The sequence below is a fragment of the Artibeus jamaicensis genome, unplaced genomic scaffold, assembly GCF_021234435.1.
Source record: "Artibeus jamaicensis isolate MK-2021 breed Jamaican fruit bat unplaced genomic scaffold, CSHL_Jam_final scaffold_537, whole genome shotgun sequence".
Classification (NCBI taxonomy): Eukaryota; Metazoa; Chordata; class Mammalia; order Chiroptera; family Phyllostomidae; genus Artibeus; species Artibeus jamaicensis.
Window position 1 is genome coordinate 21,841,730 of NW_026522047.1, and position 26,151 is coordinate 21,867,880.

Below are 26,151 nucleotides of genomic sequence, written 5' to 3' on the forward strand. Positions count from 1 at the left end.
CAATATAATTCTGTGTTTTGATTGTCCTTTTTTCCATTCAATTAACAAACCTTTTTTTCAGGTATATACCATGCCAGTGTTAGGGGAAAAATAATTTCCTCCTGCGTTCTGAGTTCTGGCTGGTCTAATTAAATTAACATGAGACAGAGAAAATGTCCAAAATTTATTACAGATTCATGTGCGGGTGTCATAAGAATATGAGACCCCAGGGCATTGAGCAGTTGAGGTTTATAGGCCATTTTGGACAAAGGAGATGGGGTCAGGGGTCTGGGATTTCAAAGGGGAAGCAGGTAGTTTACAGGAAGATGAGAAGGAGCAAATGTGTGGTAAAGGAAGTTTTAGCTGGGCCACTCAGAAACAGTGAGAGACGGGGAATTCCAAGGAGCTCTGCGGGGACCCTCCCTCAGCCACATTTAGTTTGTGTTATGATGTTAAGGTCATGCTCCCTGTTGAGGTAAAGCAGGTTTTTTGTCTGAATTTCTTTAGTCAGGTGAGGGGAAAGGTCAGAGTTTCTCTAAGTCTTTTGTTTCTTAATAACCAGCCTGAAAATAATATCCCAAAAGGTGTATTTTGGGATGGCAGAACTTTAGTCCCGGCCTCACCAAAGAAGTGGTCTGGATATGGGTGATACCCAGTGAGCAAAGTAAACACGAATTCTACCCTCAAAGAGCTTATAGGCTAGCAAAAATTAGGACTTTGATCAAGTCATACTCCCAAACAGATATAGTTTTGGTTGTGATCAGTGCTTTGAAGTAGAGGTCCATCGTTGGTTAAGAGTGGTCGGGCAGGCTTCCATGAGAAAGTAACGCTGAGTGTTAACTGGGTAAAGTGGAAAACAAAGAGTATCCCGGGTAGAAAGAACAGCGTGTGCAACAGCCCTCTGGCTGCGGCAGAGTGAGGGGCAGGGTGATACGTTCGCAGAATGAACGTGACTAGAGCATAGAGAGAGAAGACTGGGAAGTAAGCAGGGGCCAGACTGTGCAGGCCTCACTGACCACGCTCAGGAAAAGCTCATTTTAATACCAGTGGAAAGCCATTGAATGACTTCTTGGCAACTGATAGGACTGAACTATGGAGCAGAGATGGTAGTAGAACCCAAGAGTGAATATAGTGGTTTAGACAAGATGAGAAGAGCTTGGATGATGGTGGTGGAAATGGACTGAACTAAAGGTTTCAAGAGATACTTTAAAGGTAAAATAAATTCCATATAAAATAGTGAAAAGAGACTGTTGTATAATTGGCACCTTTGATATTTTATTTCTTTATTCAGCAAATATTCATGGGTTGCTTTTTATGTACCAGTCACTGATTTAGGTAGCAGAAAAATAATGGTCTGGCCATCAAAGAGCTTATACTCAAATAAGAGAAATAGGCATTAGCCAAATAATTATAAAATGCAAGTTCAATGTGTTGTGAAGGGAAGATAAAGCCTCCTGTGAAGACAGGGGGGAGTTAGCTGGGGGGGTTGTGTAAGGCCAGCTAGAGGAAGAAATTGGGGCTTAGATCCAAAGGCATGGAAAGGAGTTAACTAAAGGTGTATAGAGGAGGAAATTTTAAATCATAGGAATAGGGTATGCCAGTGAGTTTCAATCTTTTCCATCTCACAGCACACATAAACTAATTACTAAAGTTCTGCAGCACACCAAGAATATATTTTTTGCCGACCTGACAAAGAAAGATAGGTATAGTTTTGATTCATTCATATCGGACAGCTGCTGTTGTGTAGGCTGTTGTCATTTTTTAAATTTGACAATATAAGGGAAAAGAGATCTGTGCCTCTGACTGAATAGTCAGGTGTTGTGTGTTTTAAACATTCTTGCGGCGCCCCAGTTGCAAGTTGCTGGAGTGTGCAAAGGCAGCTGGTGGTCAGTGAGGACACACAGTCTGAGGACTGCGGAGGAGCCGCACTGAAGCTGCCCTGGGTGGGTGGGGCCTACGCAAGGGGGACAATGACAGACGTACGTGGGGATTCGCTGCAGCATCCAGTTCTGTCAGAAGATGAGAAACAGCCCAGCAATTCAGCAGAAAAGAACGAGTGGGAAAAACTGGTTCATTTATATAATGGAAAACTTTGCAGCTGTTTTAAAGAAAAAGAATGTTATTGAGAGAAAGGTCCTCAGAACATAATATTAAATACCAAGAGCAAGGTGCAGAGCATTGTACGTGGTACAGTGCCATCTGTGTAAGAAAGGGAGAAAATAAGGATGTATAATTGTATATTCTTGTGCTGGCATAAAGGAAAACCGAAAGAATTAACTAATTAAAATTGGTTACCTATAAGGGGAAGAGAGTAGTTGGAGACAGGAGTGAAAAATGAGACTTCTCATTATATACTTTTTTTTTAAGTTTTTTAAAAAATATTTTATTTATTTATCTTTAGAGGGAAAGGAAACGAGAGAGGGAGAGAAGCATCAATGTGTGGTTGCCTCTCATGAGTCCCCTGCTGGGAACTGGCCTGCAACCCAGGCATGTGCCCGGACTGGGAATTGAACCGCAATTGTGTGGTTCGCAGGCCTGTGCTCAATCCACTGAGCTACACCAGCCAGGGCTCATTATATACTTTTTATAACCTTTAAATTTTGATTCTAACCTATTCAAAGAATAGAATTTAACTCTAAAAAGAAACGAAGGACAGCTGGAAAATAATTTGTTGAACAGTGTGCCCTATCTTTTTTCAAAATGAGAATTTACATTTCTTTTTCAAACATAGTCTAATATTTTATTATATAGTCTATAATTTTCCTCTTAGCTTTAAAATCGGATGATCAATTATGTGTTAGAACAGAAAAACAGTTGCCACTATTGCTGTGTATGATGTGCTTCCACATTTCTGTGCTAGTTATACATGGGATTATTATGTCCATATTGTACCCATGGTATGGAATCATTTTACCCATGTATAATGTGCATCCTTATTTTTCCCTCAAAAATTTGGGCAAAAAAAGAGTTTCCTCCATTCTTAAGTAACAAATTCTAAATGGCCTGATATAGTACTTTTAATTTATGTCAGAAAATATTTTCATGTGTGGTACCATGTTTGCTGCTGTTAGTGATTTAGTTTGCAGATCCCTTTCCCTTTTAAAATTTTTCTAAACTCACGTAGAGGAGGAAAATCTGCCCCGGTTCGTGTTGCCTCCTTTCTCTCTTTAGTTTAACAAGCAGAAATTAACTACCTGTATATAAACTGTGCAATGGAAAGTTATGAGTTGACTTTGAAATTAGCATCATCCAAGCCACAGTTATCCAGAGTCATTTCAGTAATTGCAGTCGTCTACCAGTATATGAGGGAAAGAGAGTTTTATAATCATGAATTGCTGTTTTTACAGATTTGACTCAGTTCCCCCTTTTTTTGGCAGTTATAAGGTACTACGTTTTCTGATTCTTTTTGGTCAGAAGTGATTAACTCATTGGAGGGTAGGGTTTGGGCTCCATTGTTTTATTGTATCTGTTAGAGGGGAGGGGGGTGTTCGTCCTTGCCCTTTGCGTGAATAGGATTCACTGATAACAATTTACTTAACTGTTACTGCTGTGAGGTATCTGTTCTACAAAATAGTCTATGTCTGTGTCCTCAGGTCCACGTTTCACTGATTTTGCCAACCTTGGGTACCACCCAAGTCAATTTGTCAGGCTTTGTAGTAAAGTTGGGTTTTTTAGTGATCGATGTAAAACATGAACAGATCACTAATATCTCCACTGGTTTTAGCAACAGTGGCATGACAGTACTTTTTTTAGTTCTTAATAGTTACAGTCTCTTCAGTTTACTTAAAAGTAGAACCTTTAATTAGTGTCTCAGAAGACACTGGCAGTGTTTAAGAATTTGACTTATGTTGTTTTTTTTAACCTTTCCTTAAAGTTCTCTGAGCAGTGACTCAGCACTTCAGTGTTGAATATATGTGTGTATATATTCCTTGCATGATTCATCTACACTTTGCTTTTTGAGATTAAAAAAGTCATTTGATAACAAAGTTTCTCCTTTATTGCTCTTAAACCTTGTAACATTCTCATTTTCTGTCATTATTTCTGTCTTTAAGTTTTCAAAAGATGCTTTTCTAAAATTCAACAGGTTTTTTAAGGTGCTTGTGCAGGGCTTATGTGATAATGCCTAACCCTGAAAAGGGTTGTGTTAAAAGTGCTATGACAATGCCCTGCTGACAAGCGGCTTACAGTCTGATGGAGACCATTTAGTAAGATTTGTTGTATACAAAATGCCGAGTTAAGCATGAAAAGGGAGAAGTACAGAATTTGGCGAAGAGAAGCATGAGTGTGGGCCAGAAGTACCTGCTAGGCCAGGTGGCAGGTGACCTAAGCAGGATCACGCGAGACTGAGTAACGTGAGCCTTGGTGGGTAAAGGCCAGGAAAAAAATTCTTGAAGAAACTGGATCATATGTTTAAATGATCCAGTAAACTTGGTTAAATTTTCTGTTTTCATCCTAAAGCAAAGCATAGTATTACTGTTTATGGATTTCTTTAAGAACAATAATGGCTTTATCATAAATTTTAACAAAGCTTTTCCATTAAGTTTATAAATAGTTGTTGGGTGCATAGGATCAGAATGTTGTAAGTTGTATGAGATAGGGTTCTTAATCTTAAAATAAAAATTAGTTTTTCAGGCTGTAATGCAGAAGACCATAGTTATGAAAGAAAACTATCTGTGAATATAAAGACGAGTGTGAATAGGCCATTGGTTTAATCGTACGACCCTGGTGTCCAATGTCTAAAAGCCAGTGAGGACAGGGCCACCTAATTGGTGAGAGGGAACACCCAGTTTCTCACCTACTTTTCTGTACCTCAGTTAATTTCGAACTAGGAGCTCCCATGCTAACATGAATGACTTATCTTACTTAGTATTTCCTCTGCAACTTGAAAGTTTCTTTCTTCCCCTGTGTATCACTCTGGTGCCCAGGGCCTTCTCCACTTAAAGCACATACCGCACTCCGCTGGAATGCCTGGTAGTCGGCATCTTCCCCTGGGGTGAGCTCCACCAGTACCTCTGCGGAGCGGTTCCTTCTTACAGTAAATGACTGATAGACGCTGGTCTCTGAGAGATGGGTAAATGAAGAAAGCTCTCTAAAAGGTCGATGATGGCCAGAGAAAGTACGTAATTATGTATTTTTAAATAGTTGGGGGTTAAGACAGGAGTTTAATACTTTACGTATTAGTGGTTGGAGACATCTTATTAAAGAATGACTGTATTCTAGCTTTTTCTCCCAGCTACTACCCAGATATTGTTGTACATTAATACATACCCCTACTTCATCAGACTTTGGGGAGAGCCAATAATTAATTTGAAGAACTTAACAATTATAAGCATATTATAACGAATAACTTTTAACTGGAATTTGCCTCTTTTTCTCAATTTCTTCAGTATCCCTGATAAGGAGATATGTAAATTTGATTTGGGGGGAAAAGTTCATTTTTATGACTTTGCTGCCTACAAAGGAATACTTGTCTTCAGGTTGCTCAGTCAGTAGCTTTGTAAATGGCATGTGTCTTCTACTGATGTGTGTTGTGTAGGCAGCAGGGTAGTTTTCAGTGTAATCCACTTGGCATCCTCTCTCAGTCCTGCTCTTAAATTCCTCTTATCTGTTTCTGCTTTAAACCCCAGCTTGTCTCTGCCTTGGTAGTCAGTGTTGAAGTTTGTTTTGCCCTTTAACAATTAAAGTATTGTGTGCTATATTTTAGGTCACTCACCAGATGTTGCTATAGTGGTTTTGCTTGTGTCTGATCTGGCTTGCATTGTCTGGCAGATCTTTACGAAAGTTCTTTGTAATTGAGTTCACAATGATTCAGTGTATTTCTAAAGTACTGTAATTGTTTCTGATGTTAGGTTTTGAAAATCTGTCAGATTTGTCGTCATCCTGTTTCTGCCTGGAATTGTTAGCTCTGTCTTCTATTGCTCCTATTTTAAATCTCTGTTTTTCTGTTACATTTTATTTATCCTTATAACCACTTTAAATCTCTTCTAACTTAGGACATAACATCACTAAATAGTTCATTATAGACTTTTTCTTGCTCCGTAATTGTGAAAAATTTAAGATTGCATTAACCTTCCTAATTTTAGAAAGAATTAACTTTTATTTCGTTCATCGTCTCCAGCTCTTGTGTTAGATCCTTGTCCTGAGGGTGTCTAAATGCCAGAGACAACATTAGGAAGAAAGTTAAAGTATATCTTTTTTACATTTCTACCCTTCTTTTAAGAGCTCTGGGATGTCTTCTTTTATTTGCTCTAAACTTAGTTTAAAAGCTTTCCCAACGTTTATTGCCTGTGAATAGAGGCAGGTTGGCACAGGTGAATGAAAGCACAGGGGCCAGTCTCGGACTGAGGCATTCATTCCCCAGTTCCCCAAGTCCCATCTGCTAGCTTTCTAACTAGAGGCAAGTTACTCACCTTTATGAGTCTGCTTTTTTAACTGTAACATGGAGAGAATACACTTGATCTTAGCCAAAAGGCCAAGAAGCAATAAGAATAAAAGCCTGTACAGAGTAGATGTGAAGGTGACATACTATCTGTCGCACAGAAAGTGCCTCACAAAGTTAGTGCCACCCACCACAGCAAACAACAGTCTACCAAAAGCACTTGGCTGCTTCTTTGGTTCTGGAAGCTCATCACTTTTCATGATCTGTTAGTATAAACGCACAAGTAAATTTAAAAACTGTAATAACCCTAAAATATTTTCCCAAACATTTGGCTTTTTGCCCCATCTCCTAAAAGTAGCTTTGACCTTCCCCCCATCTCACTTTCTTCCTTTCTCCTTCAGCCAGTTCTGTTTGGGAAACCAGGATCTTTCCTAGATTGACCTTTACCAGACCAAACAGCCTAGCAAAGTAAACCTGATAAACAAGCCAAGTAACTTAAAATAATACTTTTAAGTCTTGTCAAAACTGCTTCTCTGCCCTGGCTGGTGTAGCTCAGTGGATTGAGCCCATGCCTGTGAACCAAAGGGTTGCTGGTTCGATTCCCAGTTGGGCACGTGCCTGGGTTGCAGGCCAGTTCCCAGCAGGGGACGCACGAGAGGCAACCACACATTCTCTCCCTCTCTTTCTCCCTCCTTTCTCCTCTCTCTAGCAATAAAATATTTTTTTAAAAAACTGCTTCTCTACAGAGACAACAGCACAGCAATTACCAAGATTGCACAATTGAGTTTCCTTTAAAATTCTAACTGCTTCTCTAATATTACTTAATTCTTCCCTTTCATTGTAATGATTTGTTTGTCTAATAACCAAAACACTATGAGGATTCCATGCAGCGTATCAGTCTGAACTGCACTGAAAACATTATATGAATACATATCACACTGTATATTAGTTAATCAAAAATAGCCAGAAAAGCAAAAATTCTAATTTTTTAATTTTTAAAAATATTTTAATTAATTTCATTTAAAAAGTATAGTCACAATTAAAATTGATTTATTCGTTTATTTTAATTTCTTTTTATTTTTTATTTGATAGTAGTTGGATTGGATAAAAGAGCCAGGGTCACTCTTGTTTAGATTTGTGTCTGATTTTGAAGACGTTCCACCCACACTGAAACTTGTGCTCGGACAACACTTACATAATTAGCGCTGATGGGAAAGTGAGGGAAGGTATCTGCTTTGGTGTCAAAGAGCGTCCGGGATTAAAGTGACAGTGAAATTTTATGTTTCTTTCCATAATTAAAATTAAAAACCTGTGAATCCTCCAAGGCTCCCTCTGCTCACGGACCTGCTCTAAAGTGTTGTGTATACTCTTAAAAGCTTTGCACATCAACCTTCTCACAATTACCAGGGGACTGTTTTTGTGGAAATGGATGTTGTATCATTTTGTTGTGAAAACTGGAAGTCGGTTCTAAAAGCACCCTCTTTCCTTGGTTTCCCATGGATTAAGTTTCACTGGGGGTAGGGGGAGTATTTTAAACACAGCTAATGCACCCTGTCTGAGGTTTTGTTAATGAGCTGCCACATCTTCCTCGGCCATAAGAAGAGGTGTGTCTCCATGTCAGGTCTGTCGTCCACCCCAGGGAGAGAGGACCCGGACTTGTGTTGACATCTGTAGGCTTAGCCGAGGACTGTCTGTGCTCATCCCACTTTCTGTCTGGCTCTAATTTGCTAGGCTGTCATAACAGCTCTCTGGAGATCGGGTACCTCAATCAAATCCTTTTATTGTCTCCTCTGATTCTAAGATGTGGAGATGAAAATTCAATTAAAAAATTTGTGTGACCCAAAAGAGTAATAAAAGTAATTGGCTAGAACCTAATTCTGAAAATTTGAATTTCATACTAACTGTACAGAAGTTCCTATAATTCAAAGAGCCAAGGATCACCCAAAATAGGGAAACAAGAAAGGCCAAATAATAGTAGAGCAAGGTAGAAAATTACTTTGTGATGCAGGTAGGCTATTAGTGTGAAAGTCTTTTTAGAAATACCTCTGAATAGGGGAGAGTGATGAATTAATGGCGAGACATAAACTTTGAGTTGAATTTAATCTCTAGAAGAGGAGCTAGTTTCTATCCTTAAAAATAAGTAGGAATACTGTTTTTCTTTGAGTTTCCAGGTATATATGTGTGCCTCTATTTAGGAAGCAATTCTTTTTCTCAGAAAATTTTAGTAGAAAGGAACCATAAAAATTATCTTAATTTAGTTTTTTCATTATGCAAGTAAAAAGAGAGTTCATGTAGTGAACTTGGGATGGAAATGGGAATGAACCCCATTTTCCTGGATCTTTTATTCTGCTTCAGCCATGTGAGCTTTCTTCTGCAGCTCACAAGAGCCCCTAACAAGAGACAGAGAAAAAGATGATCTAACTAATGGACAGAGGAAAGTACATAATTAATAAATGGTGTATTTGTAATAAATCTGCTTTGTTTCCTATCTAGAAAATGTCACTTTTAGAGAAGGAAATTTTAAGTGTAGTTTGCAAAAATTCAAAATGCACCACATATGATTTCATGAGAATTGTAACATTGTATTTTAGGGACAGATGTGAGTTTTTTGAAATTCTCTGTGGTCCATTATTTTAGACACTACGAGCAAAGGTGAATTTCGTGATGGTAGACAATCGATTTAATGGCTATAGAGAGGATGAAAATCGAAAAATTATTTAAAACTTTCTAATTTAGCTTCACTTTTATATCTGTTAACTCATATATAGTCTTATTTTTAGTACTGTAGCTGAAATGAATCATAAAACTTCATTATTTTTGTTTTTTCTTCATCTTCTTAAAAAATAACACTTAATGTATAATGCAGATTTAAGCTATAAAGCATAATAATATAATGAAAATCTGTGACCCCACCACCCAACCCAAGAACTTGAATGTTCCCAATAATGTTACTACCTTCTTATTCCTTCCCTAACCCACCCCTTCCCCTCTCCCACCCCTTACATTGTATTTATCCAATCTGCTGTTAAAGGACACTTGCACTGTTTCTGACCGTGCCTCGTAGGGCACGCTGAGTGCCCAGCTCTGTAACATAAAGCCAGGTTGTTTTCCAATGTGGACGTACCGTTTCACCCACCAGCAGTGTACACGAGTGCCCTTTGATCCGCATCCTCTGCAAGCACAGTGGGTAAAATGGTTTTCTTTTCCGTGTTCTTCCCTTTCATATCCCTCACTATTTACTGACCACATGTATCTCTTCCAGTACAAAATGCCAGTTCATGCCTTTGCCCACACTTCTGTTGGGTTGTCTGGTTGTTTTTATAAGGACTTTAAGTTATCTTTTATTTGTTAGTCCCCTTTGTGTCCTACTTAAGAAGTCTTTTCAAACCCAAGGTTGTTGGATTTTTGGTTATATGTTCTAAAAGTTTTAGATATTTTCTTTTTCACAATTCCAAATCCACCTGGAGCTGATTAATTATATTTTATTTATATTTTGTGAACTTGGAATCCAGTTTTCTCTCCAGGTGGTAGATAACCAGTTTTCTAGCGTCACTGGTTTTCTCCCATAGCTTTATTGAAGCATAACCAACCTGAGTAGCCTGCTGCACCCGGTTAAGGTTCACAGTTTGGCGACTTGTGATATGTACAGACACCTGTGAAACCACCACCAAAACTAGCTGTGCATCCATCACCCCGAAAGTTTTCTCCAGCCTCTTTGTAATTCGAGGCCTCATTACCAGGCACCCACTGATTTGCTTTCTGTTACTGTAGATTAGTTTGCACCTTCTAGATTTTATATAAATAGAATTAAACAGCTGGTCTTCTGGGTTTTTTCACTGAGCATAATGTTTTGCTATTCATGTTGCGTGTGTCACTAATTTATTTTTATTGCTGTGTAATATTGCATTGTATGGAAATGCCGCAGTTTATTCCCCTGTTGATAGACATTTGAATTGTTCCCAGTTGTAGACTATTACAGCCAAAGCTACTATGAACATTCGTGTGCAGGTGCTTGTGTGGACATACACATTCGTTCATTCCTCTCAGGTCAGGAGCTGGGAGTAGAATACCTGGGTTGCATGTACACATATGTATGGAATAGTAGGTTCGTGTTTAACTTTGGAAGAAACTGGCAACCTTTTCCAAGATAGTTGTACCATTTTATGTTCCCACCATCAGATTGTAAGAGATCCATTTGTTCCCGTCCTTGCAGATAAGGTGTGGTTGGTCATTGCTTTTAACCATTCTGGTGGGTGTGTCAGTGGCATTTTGTTGTGGTTTCACTGAGAATTTCTCTGGGAACTGAAGATGTCAAGTGTCTGTGTTTCCGTGCTCTTGTTTGACATCGTATATTTTCTTTGGTGAAGTGCCTGCTCAGATCTTTTCCCCATTTTATTCTTTTCCATCTTCTTATTCAATTTTAAGAATTCTTTTTTTGAAGTAATTTTATTTTTTTAAAGATTTAATTTATTTTTAGAGAGGGGGAAAGGGAGGGAAAAGGAGAGGAAGGGAAACATCAGTGTGTGGTTGCCTCTTGCACATCCTCCCACTGGGGACCTGGCCTACAATCCAGATGTGTGCCCTGACTGGGAATTGAACCAGCGACCCTTTGGTTCACAGGCTGGCACTCAACCCAATGAGCCACACCAGAGCAAGAATTCTTTACATATTACAGCATCAGGTTCTTTGTCCAATACATATTTTGCAAATATTGTCTCCCAGTGTGTGGCTTCCCCTTTCATTTTTATGTGTCTTTTGGAGAGAAAAATGTTTTAATTTTTATAAAATCCAATTTATTAATGTTTTTCTTTTTACAATTTAAGGTTTGTGTGTGCTATATAAAAAAAATCTTTGCCAAACCCAAGGTCATTAAGATTTTTCTTGTAGGTGTTTCTCTAGAACCTGTATAGCTTCTAGCTTTGATATGTAGGCCTTTGATCCATTTCAAGCTAAACTCTGGAATGTGAGGTGAAAGGATCAAGGTTTACTTTTCATGACTCAGCCCTTGACCTCTTTCCCGTCTGTCCACTGTGTTGAGGACTCATCTAACCATGTGCGTCCAAACAGCATCTGCGTGTGTACTGACCTCAGTGTGCATGTCCAGCCCAGACTGCTGCCCTGAACTCCGTTCAGCCTCAGAAGTACAGCTCCCTTCAGCGTTTCCGTGCTGTGCTGGAAAGATCCACCTTTCCCCTCTTCTGCATCTGTCCCTTTTTTATCATGCTAGGTGAACTTCACCTTTGCGCAGTTTCTGTCTTTGAAAAGGAAATGGCTCTGTATTTCTTCTTCTCTTCCCTACCACCCTTCTCAGACACTTCTGACATTACATGTGTGGGTGTTTTCCCACACTGACCGGTCTGGTTCTCTGGATGCCTGGTGTCCTGCAGTTCTGTTCAGCTCTGACACTGCGGACCCGCACCACCGTCACCACCGCAGACCCAACCAAAAGACCAGGTTGTCACTCGTTCTCCTGGCCAACTGGCTGTAAATCAGAGGTCCCACAATCCCCTCCTCAGATTCAGTCACATGCTAGAGTGGCCCACAGAACTCAGGAAAACAGTTTCCTCAGCAGATTACCAGGCTATTACACATAGTGAAGGATGAAAGTGAACAGCCAGATGGAGAGGTGCTCGAGGCCAGGTCTGGAGGAGTGCTGAGCACCAGAGCTGCTGCCCCCCGGCATTGGGGCACACCACCCTCCCTGCAGGTGCTGTGTCTCCAGCCTAGAAGCTCTCTAGACCCTGGCCTTCGGGGATTTTTATGGAGTCTTCATTCCATAGGCATGATGGATTAAGTCTTTGTCCACTGGGAATTAGTTCAGCCTGTAGCGCCTCTCGCCTCCCCAGAGGTTTGGGCAGTGGAGGTGAACATTCCTGTCTCTTAATCACAATTTAGTTCCCTTGGCAACCAACCCCCATCCTGTGGTTATCCAGGGGCTTTCCAAAAATCTCATTAACTTAAAGTGGGGTATGGTTGAAAGGGCTTTTTATGAATAACAAAAATACTTTCACCTTTATGGCTCTGGAGTTGTTTGAGAAATAGGGCAAGAGACCAAGTATTATAATAAAAGATGTTCCCATCCACTTATCATTTAGAAATTACAGGGATTTTAGGAGCTAGATTTCAAGAACGAGTACGGAGATCAAGTCTATTTTCCTTACTATAAATCACAACATTACAGTCTTCTCACAGATTTCAAATCTGTGGATTCCAAATAAATGAAATTTTATTTTACTGAGAAAAGTCAGTGTTTAAAGATTTGAGTGTCAGATAGGTAAACTTAGATTCCACCGAAATGGAAGGGGTGCCGTTCTGTGTCAGACAGTGTGCTGGGTCGGATCTCATTTCCTTTCGCCCCTACAGCAGCACTGCACACTCAGGCAGTAATGCATCCGTGATACTCGGATGAAGACCTTGGCCAGTGAGGTGAGACGTAACTGTGCCTGGCATCACGAAGCCACGAGAAAGTGGTACCACCAAGACTGGCACACACACACGCCTCCAAATTCCGCGGCTCTTTCTGGTCCTTTCCGTAAAGGAAGAGCGCTGCAAAGGGGGGCATCTTCCTGATGACCTGGCTGAGTAACAAGTACAGACGTGGGGAGGCTGTGACCAGTTTCAGTCTGTGCCTCATGCAGGCCTTCCAAGGGCGTGGGAAGTGAAAGTTTTTGAAGATGCTGTTACACTCACTCCAGCACTGCAGGTAGACCTGGGGGCTGGCCGGTGGCAGCTTTGCCTCTCTTGTTTCAATCTCTGTCCTCAGCACCTTTCTCTCTTAAATTTTCTTGCGGATCACAGCCACCCCAGCTTCTACCTTCTCCAGGTACCTGGTTTTTTTTTTACTCATTTACTTTATCACCCAACTCAGCCTTTTTCCTTTCCAGGCCTGCATTCCACCTTGATTTTCCTCCTTGTCACTGTGTTATCTAAAACCTTCTTTGTTACTAGGAAACTGCATTCTTAACCTTTTTCATAGATGTACCATTTACCTTTTGCCTCATAATTGAAACCCCAAAGCTCAGTGGCCTAGAACAACAGTAGCTGACCATCTGCCACAGCTGCGTGGGCTGGGTGGGTGGGTGCTTCCTGGTGCTGGGCACAGCTGGGGAGGCCAGGCTGGGCTTCCTCCCAAGGTGGGGGCAGTAGCCGAGGAGGGCACACGCTTGCTTATCAGTCCGTATTTCCTAACATTGCATGGCTAACCTAACTTTTGCTTTGTAAAGAAACAAAATTAACTGATTGTATTTAGAGATCTAATGGGCCTGACTAAGCAGTTCCTGAACCAGGCAGCATCCTATCTAGCAACAGAAGGGCATCCCAGTGTGGTGTACAAAATGGAAGGGTTTTGTAGGCAGAAAGAGTTTGGGACTGAGAAGTTAAGAGTGGACTATTTCGGGCGAGACAGTTACCCTTAGGGAAAGGCAGGGGGTCTCACCAGGCAGATCACCTCCCTAGTGTGGGTCTGGAAATTCCAGACTGATCAGCTTAGGGTTCCATCCTGGGAGACCCGACACTGTACTTAGGTTAGGTGTCACATCTCCGTCTGGTGTCCTGGGCCCACTATTGCAACCGTCCACTATAATAGAACACTCGACTCGTCTTCTAAATTGCCACCTAGAAACCCGCTTTTCCTCTGATTATCCCGCTTCCTTAGTAAGTATCCCTGGGTTGAGGCCCACCTTCCCTTGAAATGCTCTCCGACCGTCTGGAGGAGCCCGGCCTCGCCACGCGTGCCTGCGTTATTCCTTCTACTTTTCTTGTTTAAGTTAAGCCAGTGTATTTCTGCTGCCTGTGAATCATGTTAATTATCATTTTCTGCTGTCGTGTGCCTTCGTTATCCTGGAATTCTCATATCTTAGTGCTTGACACAAAGTGTTTCACATGTTATTTTATACATGTTATTTTTTAATTATTCACATGATGTTTTATACATGTTATTTTTTTAATTTAAAAAATAAAGACTTGGCAAATCAGAACTATCCAGTATAAGTATGTTTTTTGTTTTCTTTATAGAGGTAGATGGATGAAGAAATGGCTGAAGAGACTGCATATTTATGTGTACTATATAGTAAATACAGGTGTCATGTATATAAAATGTTATGTCTATTTTTTGACTTAGCATCATATATCAGGCATTTTTACATCATTCAAAATTATTAAAGCTCAGTTTTAATGAATATTTCATTGGATAGGTAAATCAGAGTGTGTTTTACACTTTCTACTCTTGAACATTTTGCAGTTATAAATAAGACCCCAGGGGAAAAAAAACTTTATTTAGAAATTTTTGTGATGCTTTGATGATTTCTTGAAGAAAGTTTGAAGCCCTGGCTGGTGTAGCTCAGTGGATTGAGTGCGGACCTGCGAACCAGACGATCGCGGTTCGATTCCCAGTCAGGGCACATTTGTGGGTTGCAGGCCAGTTCCCAGCAGGGGCCAGTTCCCAGCAAGGGGTGCACCAGAAGCAACCATACATTGATATTTCTCTCCCTCTCTCCTTCCCTTCCCCTCTAAAGGTAAATAAATAAAATTCTTTAAAAATTAAAAAAAAATAAAAAAAGATTTAAAAAAAAAAAGAAAGTTTGTAGAGGTAGTGTTACTTGGTTAAAACATACTTCTGATACCATTACGAGTAATATGTGTTTGAAAATAACTGAGAGACATGTAAGCCTTAAATAAACTGGCTTTCTGGCAGCACTTCCTGCCACTCGCTCGATTCTTTGCAGAGACCCTGGTGTTTAAAATGTCTGGGTTGTCCAGTTTTACATGAAGTTTAGCCTTGATGATGCCCATACTTGGTGTAGGGCACAGATCACATAGTTACTTACATGTAATGTTTCCGCTTCAATATTTGGTTTTAAATATTCTCAGTTTGGCAGGGCATTTAATGACATTTTTAATTAATGCCCTCAGTCATGCTTGAAAACGGTTCACAGAGTGCGGGCGTGCCTCAGGGGTGATGCGGGTGCGGTTGCAGCCCACACAGTAAAGCAGGTGGAGGGTGTTGCTTTCGGCCTGTAGGAAGCCCAGCGTCCATGAAGTGCAGTCGAGCTGACCACAATAAAACAGGGTATGCCTGTGCACACTTAGCATCTAAAACTGACCTGTCCCTTTCAGGGAAATTGGAAGTCATTGAAGATTGAAGGCTCGGTGACCTTGCAAAATACTGTACAGTTGCTGTGTGTGAACTACCTTGCGTTATTAAAACAGCTTTTCCTGAGGAGAGAGACGCTGTTTGAGACCTGTGATAGCTCACCTTCTGTTTCATTGGCACTGGTGCTAACGCTCGGTCTTGTGTTCTGCCCCATTCGCAGGTCAAAGTGTTGCACAACCAGCTGGTCCTTTTCCACAACGCCATTGCCGCGTACTTTGCTGGGAATCAGAAACAGCTCGAACAGACCCTTAAACAGTTCCATATCAAATTGAAAACGCCTGGAGTGGATGCCCCGTCTTGGCTTGAAGAACAGTAAAATCACTCATGGAAAAAAAAAAAAAAAGAAAGTCACATTGGTGTATTTCTAAACAAGCCTAATTAAGCAGAGTTGGGAGAAGAGAAATGGGGCAACATCTGTTGTAGAGATTCTCACACAAACAGCTTTAATTTTTCCCTTTTTCCTACTTTTCACAATTGAACTGTTAAATTTGATGGGAAGGCGGTGGCTTTAATGTAAACATAATTTCTATAATCTGAACACAGTAATTTTCCTTTTTGAGAAGTCCTTTTGTATTGTAAGGGTTGATGGCTATTTCTGTAGTTTGAAAACATCTAATATAGATTTGCACTGACCAGATAAAAATTCAATGTTTTTGGTCCTGGGAATGGGGGCCAGTTGTAATTTTTCCAAAGGGAGGTTTACATGATTTGTATCAACATCAGATATTTTATATAAGAATGTATTAAACATCTTTAAGAGAGTCGTTTTCATGTATTAAAGAAAAAAAGAAACTATTTTGCAGAGTAAAATTATTTGGTGTTCCTGCATCATCCACACACAGGTAGCCACTCTAATGACTGACTGATTGGCTTGTGGAGTTTTGGCAAATACCTTTTTAAAAATTAATCCGTACCTTTGTAATTTTGTTCAGAGGTTGTTTTTTTTTTTTTAAGACGCAGGAATCACACTGTCATTTCTGTGAGGCTTTTGAGCTTATGAATGTGCACCATCCAAAGTCATAGGGTGGTTATGTTAGCAGTTTTTTGATTCATAATGAAACCTGCTTAAGAGAATTTTTTTGACAGGTGGACTTGGAAATAGAAATTCTTGATGATTTCTAGAGTAGAAATCTGTGCTCAGAAAGCTAGTTTGGGGGTAAAATTCATTTTGACAGATGTGAATCCCTAGACAGATTTCACTGACTTCCATATGTAACAATACCGGTTAAGCCTTAAATCACAGATACGTGCCTTCTCATATGCCGTAATTCTCATGCAACCAGTGTACATAATCCGTAAGGAAACCCTTTCAGATAATGTTTGACCTGTCTCCTCCTTCTTGGAAAGGAGCACTGTGTATACGCGTTGGGTTTCTTTGTATTTGCTAAACCACATATACGGTTTAAGGGGATATCAGCTTGTGAATATACTGTTTGGTTTTTCTTCATTCCTCTCATGAGATGGGAAGACGGGGAATTTTGTTCATTCGCGTGACGGACAGGCAGCGTGGGCCGTGTGGTGGTGACAAGAGGGGACTGGAAAGGCCAGCCGGTGTCCTTGCTCAGCGCTGTTGGTTCCGTGTCATGTGGTTGGCGTGTCCACTGTGTGGTCCAGTCAGTAATGTAATCCTTTTTAAAGATAAGTTCTCTTGATTTTTGTCATAGGCATAAATTAAAACTTTGAGAGGTATTTCTTCACCTGTTCATTTCTTTTGTGTTGAAATGAAGTACTTAAAATTACTGTTATACATGAACTTTGTGGACTGTAAGATTTGTTATATATGTTCAAATGCCTTTAGCTGGCTTTTTTAATAATATGCCTGTTTTCAGTGCTTAATACAAATGTAATGTGATTGTAAATCATAAACCTATTTTAAATCATTCCCTCCTGTATATTTGTACTCTCAGAGAGCCTTATTTTATTCTTCCAGCAGAATTACTACTTGTGACAGTTCACTTAACATTCCCCAGAATGTGCCTCTGGTGTGAATTTTGTATTCTTATTAAAAGTGTTTGCCGTAGTACTTGTTTCTCTGGCTCTTCATAAATTAAAATACGAAGCAACTGTTTGGATATTCAGAGAACATATTTGTCATTTATGAACTTCAGAAACAATGATAAAAATAGTATTTCTGTCACTTGTAATTATTTTATCTCGGTAAGGTGGTTTTTTTTTTTGTCGGAATCTATTTTGGGAGAACATGTCTAGTCTTAACCCACATTTCAGTAACAATTGTAGTAGCTAAGTAAGTAATTTCATGGGTTGATGATTTTTCAGAATAAACTAAAGTATTAGTGATTCTGAGTCATGGGTACATGTGCAAAAGAAGTAAGTAAATTAACATATTAGTACTGTAATTGAAAAATAATTAAATAAATAAATTTTTAAAAATAAAACATATTAGCCAGCAGTATATGATGGAGGACACCCCCCCCCAAAACAGAATTATCTTCTGGAGGGCAGGCCCCTCGTAATACAGGCTTCCCCCACTCAGTGAGTGTTCTAGGAACCACCTGTATCAGTGGACTAGCTGGCGTTGTTGTGAGAGGCTGCATTCAGCCTCTGTGAATTGTTTTTTGCAAGGCTCTTTCCGTGCATTTGCCCATTTCATGATGGGTGATTTATGAGCGCACCTGCCCGCACCACACTGAGTGTTCAGCAGTTTCTGACCAAAGACGGACATGACTCCTGTGCCCCACCCTCCCTCCCTATTCATCCAGCATTGTCCTAAGCGACTTTATTTTTGTTTCTCATGAGGAAACATTTTGCCAATGTGCAAGAGGTGAAACAAAAAATGGCAGAAGCACTAAAAGGCATCAATATCAACAAGGTCAAAACCTGGTTTTTTACAATTTAATTTATTTTTAGAGAGAGGGGAAGGCAAGGAAGAAAGAGAAACATCAGTGTGTGGTTGCTTCTCACGCACACCTCTACTAGGGACCTGGCCCGCAACCCAGGCATGTGCCCTGATTGAGAATCAAACTGGGGACTCAACTCGCTGAGCCACACCAGCCAGGGTTCAAAAACTGTTTTGAGCAGTGGGAAAAATTCTTGATAGGTGTATTACATCAAATGGAGAGTACTTTGAAGGTGGCCGAAGTTTAAACTTGTAATAGATACGCAATTTTATATAAATAAATTTCTGTTTTTGAGTCCCCCTCATATTTACTTTTAAGTATCAATAATTTATACTCTTGCAGAAAACAATTAGAAGTTAATTTCTAAAAAGTTGAAGATAAATCATTTGCCAAGTTATAAGTACTATAGGAAACCACCTAACTCCCCTGAAGTTAGGTGTTTTAATTGACAATTATTTATATTACAAACTCCAGTCTGCACACCCTTTAACATTCATGCATTCATCTTTGTACTCTTACCTGGTTCCTCCCTTAGGTTGGTTGCTTAGAAGTAAAAATGAGCCTTCAAAGTAAATACACACTTTTTAAGACTTTGTTATGTATTGCCAGTTGGCTTTCCAGAAAGATTTTGCCAATTTATACCTCCAAGACAAATATATATCTCCCAGTTTTGCATATTTTTAGTTGGGCATAAAAGGGCATAACGCACATAATCAGCAAAACAACACTAAGTGGAAAGGGAAAAGCAGCCAGGAAGATAAAAGCTGAACAGTCGGGATTTGGGGAATTGTGAGGTGTGGGGCAAAGAAATACCCAACTTTTCTGTTAAAATAGAAATTATTCAGGAAAAAAAATGCACTGAAGAGCAAGTCTGTGAAATTTGTCTTCATCCTGCTAAAAATAAACTGAGGCATAGTAAAAATGGCAAGAATTTATTTGAGCAACAACTGATTGGAATCAGGCAGTGCCAAACCAGAAATGGTTAGGAGCCCTGCAGGACAGGAGCTGGGGGGGTGGGGAGTGGGGGGGGGGGCACTTTATAAAGAAGAGGCAGAAGCAAAGCAAAGCAATTGGCCATAGCTTAAAGGGTTACCTTATTTGGGAAAGCCTAAATCGCCTGTTTGTGATTGGTTGTTTTTAGCTTTGATTTCTTAATCTTGAAGCATTTCAAGCTGACTAAACTACAAAGGTATTAAAGCCACCTCGATCTGAAGACTTTCTTGTTGAATTAATATGTAACAGTCCCAAAGCTTCCAGATCTTAGGGCTCAGGAAGGACCTGGGCTTGAGGGGTAAATGAACTGAAACCCAGAATTTAAGAACCATCTTTTCCATATTCAAAGTACACTGGTGTTGACTGAAGCTTATCCCATAGAGTACTGAGTTTCAACTGGTGCGCTGCAAGAATTTTTAAAATGTGCAGTACCTGACAATTTAGTTAGGGACACTGACCTCTTCCCCTTAGATTTTCAAGTTAAAAAAAGACAACAGCCACAACAATAGCCAATCAATGTGAATGAATTAAAATTATACCTATTTTTTTGGTCAGATCAGCAAAAAATATATGTTTTGGTGTGCCACAGAATTTTAGTAATTAGTGTGCGGTAAAATGAAAAGGGGTGAAAATTGCTGCCGTGGAGTGTGAAGTGGAAGGTTCCTTTAGAGAGTTTCTGTTTAACATCTTTTTTTACAGATATGTGAAGACCCCAAAATGTATTAAACTGACTTAGCCATCCCCCAATTCCAAATGTAATGCCAGACGAGGATTTGCAACTAAATATGGGATTTCCCCTTTAAATCTTGCCATCTCAACTGTATAATTAAATCAAAATGCTAAAAGTGTTTCTTCTAAAATTAAGTAAAGTGTGTGTACTTAGTGTCTTCTAAATTGTAAAAATAATGATAATCCATTAGCCTCCAAGTGAAATAATACTATTCACTGACCTGTAACTTAAGAGTATTATGAAAAAGAAATGTGAAGGGTGAAAAAGGTGAAAGGATTAAACAAAACCAAAAAAAATCTCAGCACAAACAACAGTGTGGTAACAACCAGCTGGGAGGGTGGGGTGGTTAGAAGGGGGTGGAAGAGGGATAAACAGTGATGAAAGGAGACTTGACTTTGGGTGGTGAACACACAATATAATACACAGGTGATGTATTAGACAACTGTACACCTGAAACCTATATAAGTTTATTAACCAATGTCACTCCAGTAAACCAATAAAATTTTTTTAATTTTCACAGTCCATGGATATGGGATATGTCTCCATTTATTTCTCTGTTCTTTAATTTTTTTCATCAGTGTCTTATAGTGTTATTGTACAGATTATTATGTCGGTTAAATTTATTTTCAAGTGTATCGTTGGTTTTGATACCGTGAAGAGAACTGATTTTATGTCTGAGATAGTGTGTTTGAAGCATGCAAACACACAATTGACTTTTTGTTTCTTGATTTTTGTAACCTACAACTTCATTGAACTTTTTTATTCTGACATCTTTTGGTGGGATCTTTAGGATTTTTTTACGCATAAGATTACCCCCTCCTTTGCGATTTCCATGCCGCCTCATCCTCTTGTCTGTGTGCCCTCACCAGGACTTCCAGGGTGACGTCCAGTAGCGGCGGGGAGAATGGTTACCCTGACCTGGCTCCTGATCTGAGAAGAACAGATTTCAGCGTCTCACCTGGAGCGCGACATGGCTTTCGCGTGTGACGCTGTGTTAAGGTACATTGTCTTCATCCACAGTTCATGGGAGTTTTATCAGGAAAGAATATTGGATTTGTCAAATGCTTTTTTTTCCTCCATCTTTTGAGATAATTGTTTTTTTTCTTTTATTCCGTTACTGTGATTTATCTCATTTATTGATCTCTGTATCTCAAACTACCCTTACATCTCAGGAAAGAATTCCATTTGATCATGGTGCATAAGCCCATTAATGTGCTATTAAATTTGGTGTGCTAGTAAAAAAGAAAAGTAAACTTATGTATATTGAAAAGCTAAAGATAAGTGTCTCTTAATCATGGGACTGTTGATTTGAAGAATAATGTATGTACTTCAGAATGTGCCCAGGTTCCTTTAGTCCTCACTGCAGATGACTCAACGGTGTGAAAAATACAAGCAAATTATTTAAATTGCTAGTTCGGTGCAACATTTGTATATAATCTATACTAATTTTTGTAAAGTAGTAAGAATGACTTATTTTGTAATAATATTCCTAAATATCTTTTGCTAGTAGCTCTTTTCTTGAAACTTCTAGATTACCTGGGAGAGTTGAGACCATCTGAGAACCTTCATCACTAATTCTAATCAAATTTGGGCATTTAAAAAAATCTGATTTGTTCTCTAATATTACAGATCATTATATTGGCAGACTATCCAGTAGTAAAGAGGCAGTTTTCTGATCAAAGGGTTAATTATATTTTGCATTAGTTCAAAGCTTTTCCAAGGGTCCTTTACTATTTTTACAATATCCAAGACCTATTAAATAGAAAGACAACACAAACGATTTTCCTTTTTTGAGGACTTTCACTAAATTCTGTCCTGTGTTCCCACTTGAAGGTTTCCTGCTCAACAGGTTTCCTGGCACCAATGGACCTTTATAATATATTGCCAAGTGGTCCTCCTGATGTACAGCAACTGTGAACTTCAGCTTTGTTCTTGTGGAATAGGTTGACTCATAGTAGCTAAATTGAGAACTATTTGTTATTCTGGTGTTAACTCTGATAAGGAAAGAGGAGACTCTTCATATGAGGAAGGGAAATTAGACCCAGTCAGAGATGGGACTCCATTTCTGTGCCTTTAATTGATGATTGTACTATCAGAGCTGGGAATTTCACCTACATTTTTCACAAGTGGAACTTCCACAAATGAACAAAAAGCACTGTTTTGTATGGGCCTAAGCTAGGCTTTGCTCAGCATCCTCCATCAAAGACGGTGACTCTTCTGCAACTCTGGTTTATTGGGAATTGTTAACTCACCAGGAAGACGAAAGAGGAACAAGATACCATTGTGTTGGTCCTAGACGAAAGTAACGCGCCAGGACTCGAACGTCTGTGTCCTGTGTCGCCTGCATCTGGCGCGGGAGTGTGTGTTTGAGTCAGTATCTGAGGGGTGAAATGCACACCTGCTGGCGTGGGGGTCGGCAGGGAGGAAAAGGTCCCCCAGGTTAGTCTTCACCACATCTTGGAGCTTTGCTTATTGAAGTTCAACTGAAAAAACAGCAAGCTCCCACTGTAAAACAACACTTTTTTTTAATGGGAAGTATTACGGGGTGGGGAGAGGAAAGCTAACTTTAATCTGCTTGATTTTGCTGAAAACTTTTAAAATTAAAGTTTTAGGATAATGAATCAAGTACTCAATTATTTACGTATGTGAATTTATTTTTATCCTTTCCTAAATGATTTCTAGGTCTATGTTTGGAAACACAGGCCTGTGCCCTTCTGGCCTGTGCAAGAAATTGGTTTGTTCTTGGAAACACAGAAATTCAGGAAAGCGTCTAGTTGAACCGTTTTCTGTTTTTCAGCAAAGATTACAGAAGCAGAAGAGGCTGAAGAAGCAGACGCAGCCTAGGGTGTGAGGCTGGTTAGAAAACAGAAGTCGTGTTGGAAAACGTGCGTTCGCCGAACTGGATTTTTTCCCTCTTTCCCCTCAACGTTCTAAATAGCTACTCAAACTACAAGAGAAGTCAAGCCCAAAAATAAAACACTAACTTTATTTTAGTTTAACACCAATGATTTCTTCTGTCTCGGTTTTGACCCTCTTTTCATAAATAAGCATACACTGCTATTTCATACTTAGATTTCTTAAAATTTTAGTTGCTTATTGCTTCATTTATATAACTTAGATTGCTTAAAATATATTTGTACATTGGTGTTTTTTAATAACTCATTCTCGATCTAAAAAAAGTATTTTATGAGTTGGCCAAATTTTCCTCAGTTCGTACTTGTTAACTAAATAAATGAGCTTCGGTCTTTAAAGAACTCCCCAAATAAATAATGGATGTTTACATTGTTCTCAAATTCTGTTTCCTGTCCCCCTCACCCCTGTCTTAAGTCAGAAAATGGAAAACCTGGTGGATTAAAATGTTCAAACTGCTTTACATCCATAGTAAAAGCAGCAGAGAAGGCCAGACCGTGTTTGGAGAACTGAGTTTTCACCATGGCAATGGTTGCTGTGTAATCACTGGTACTATCGAGTGACTTGGAAAAGAAACCCAGGTTTAAACAGTCTTGAGTGTTTGCTGAACGACTGGTTATCTTGCCCGTGTTGACTCTCATCACCTGATTCCACTACACCCTCAAGAGGTTCGCATGGTCCTTGAAGTGGGGCTTCCAGTTTCTTCTTGGATTGGTAGTGGCCCCTGAAGAAGGCCAGAGACCCTTTTTTTTCCAGTGGCAGTTGACATTCAATATTATATTAGTTTCAGGTGTACAGAATAGTGGTTAGATATTTGTATAACTTACGAAGTGATCCGCCCAAACGGTCTTAACCTGTCAGGTGCAGCCCACCTGACTCCAGGCATTCTCACAATAGCACTGACTGTGACCCTTGAGCTGCACTTTACATCCCCAGGACTGTTTTGTAACTCATCATGTGTCCTTCTTAATCCCGTCCCCCTTTTCCACTCAGCCTCCAAACCCCTCTCATCTGTCAACCCATCAGTTTGCTCTGTCTCTATGAGTCTGTTTTGTTTCTTGGTTTATTTTGTGTTTTAGATTCTACATATAAGTGAAATCAAATGGTATTTGTCTTTCTCTGTCTGACTTATTTCACTTAGCATAATTCTCTCTAGATCCATGTTGTCCCAAATGGTACGATGTCATTCTTCATGTGGCCGAGTAATACTGCATTGTATGTACGCACTGCACCGTCTTCCGATCTAGTCCTCTTTTGTTTGGAGCATTTAGTCCATTGACATTTAAATTATCATCAATAGGTGTGTAGTTGTTGCCATTTGATTGTTTTAGTCGTTCTCAGTTCCTTTCTTATTCTCCTGTTCTCTCCTTTTGTATGTTGGTGACTTTCTATAATAATTGTGTTTACATTCCTTTCTCTTTACATCTTATATACCTTCTGTAAATTTGTGGTGGCTGTTACCATGTGCTTCATATATACCAAAATGTTTACAGCAGCCTGTTTTAAGTGGATGGTTGCTTAACAGAAGGCCAGACCTTCACTTCATCCTTTGGATTTCCTGTGGTATGGTCTTTTAAAAAGTAATGTCTTTTATGTCATCTAAACTGTACTTCTCTAAGAAAGCTTACTGTATTTTCTCTGAAGTTTAGTTAGCATTTTTCCCAGTTAAACAACTGACATCAAATAAATCGGTTGGAAATTGCAAATGAACAGCTACAAGTCTAACGAATATTTTTAAAACCAGGCGACCTTTCCTAAACTCACAAGGGAAGGGAAAGCAGAGTGTGTTCAATCTGCATAGCAGGCTGTGGCCCTAACTTGCCTTCTTGTCCTTTAAAAACAGGGCAGGGACAGAGTAAGAGACCCTTTTGCTGTCTGCTCTTTCGAGCTCTCGGGGCCCCTCTTTGTGCTCATGGCTGGATCAGTGAAGACAAGTCTTTTTTCCCCCAAGACACAAGTAGCTTCAGTTCAAGCCTCTCCAGACTTCCTCGCCAGTGACCTGGGCACTGACCTCCACTTACTCCAGGAAGAACACTGCCTGTGTAGTCCTTTTAACTCATTTTTATGTGAACTTCTGTGCACTGGTGGTGAACTGACATCCCCATTAAGAAAACCTTCATTCATGATTCATGTAATTTCCAGTGTGTGGACTTTTCACTATTCTAGTACCTTTCTTCCTCACAACTGCCTCTTTGGCATCATGTACACCTAGGCTGGGGAAGCAGTTCACCCAAGCAGTGACACAGCCAGATTTCTGTCTGACCGAGCACAGTTCACCCAAGCAGTGACACAGTCAGATTTCTGTCTGACCGAGCACACGCTTAGTTTTTGAGATCAGGAATCCTTATCCCTTCGATGTGGCCTGAAAAGAAGTAGAGGAGCCAGGCTATGCACTTTCAAGAGAGAACTCAATCCCAGTCCCTCCGCTTCCCACACCGCATCAAAGCTGGAGGTATTTCTCAGCCCAGCACGGGGCTGCCTTGCTTTGGGTCTTGCTTTGGCGTCTAAAATGCTTCCCTGCCTACGTTCCCTCGGGTAATCATAAAATGTTAGGCTGTCTGGCTGATCTCTCGGATGCTCTTCAGTTTTGCTTCAAAGAGCCTGGCACTCAACTGGCAGATTCTCTTCTGGGTCAGAGCAGCCTCCTGAGGGCAGAACTGTTGCAAGCATCCCTGTAGCCCTTCCTGTGCCGTGTGTGTAAAGGCATTCAGTTATGTCGGTAACGGTGATCATCACTACTCAGGCCTGTAGCTGTGAAGGACTAGAGGCCCACTGGTGTCACTCACTGGTGATGAGGACCAAGTTAAGCTGGCAGACACAGGGACTCGCCAACGCTTGTCAGAATCCCTGGAGTAGACACCGCTGAGATATGAAGCTGAGTAAGTCAGCCCTCAGGCTTTCTGGTCTAAGGGGAAGAAAGGCTGTGCCAATCCTGGGAACGAGTGGTTGAGGGGCGAGGAAGGACCTGTATGCTGGACCTGCTCTTAGTGGTGGAGGGAAGCAGCCAGCCTCAGGCCCTGAATTGGAATGTGTTTCATGTGTGTGTTGGTGGGGGTTGCCAAATGGCACGTTTTACTATCCTACCGTGGCAGCTTTGCCCGTGGAAATGGCCCTCTCCACGTTGTGAAGCAGTGTATCATAAGCCATATCG

General features: G+C 40.1%; 1 protein-coding gene across 10 annotated transcripts in view; it reads left to right on the forward strand.

The window, feature by feature from the left end:
- ARFIP1 (ADP ribosylation factor interacting protein 1) overlaps positions 1-15,856 on the forward strand; it is an 84,654-nt gene extending 68,798 nt beyond the window's left edge. For all 10 annotated transcript variants that reach the window (XM_037168058.2, XM_037168062.2, XM_037168057.2 and 7 more), the window contains one exon: positions 15,670-15,856. In XM_037168058.2, the coding sequence (XP_037023953.2) occupies positions 15,670-15,825 (156 nt within the window). In that variant the 3' untranslated portion in view covers positions 15,826-15,856. The remainder of the gene's footprint in view (positions 1-15,669) is intronic.
- Positions 15,857-26,151: the final 10,295 nt, after the last annotated feature.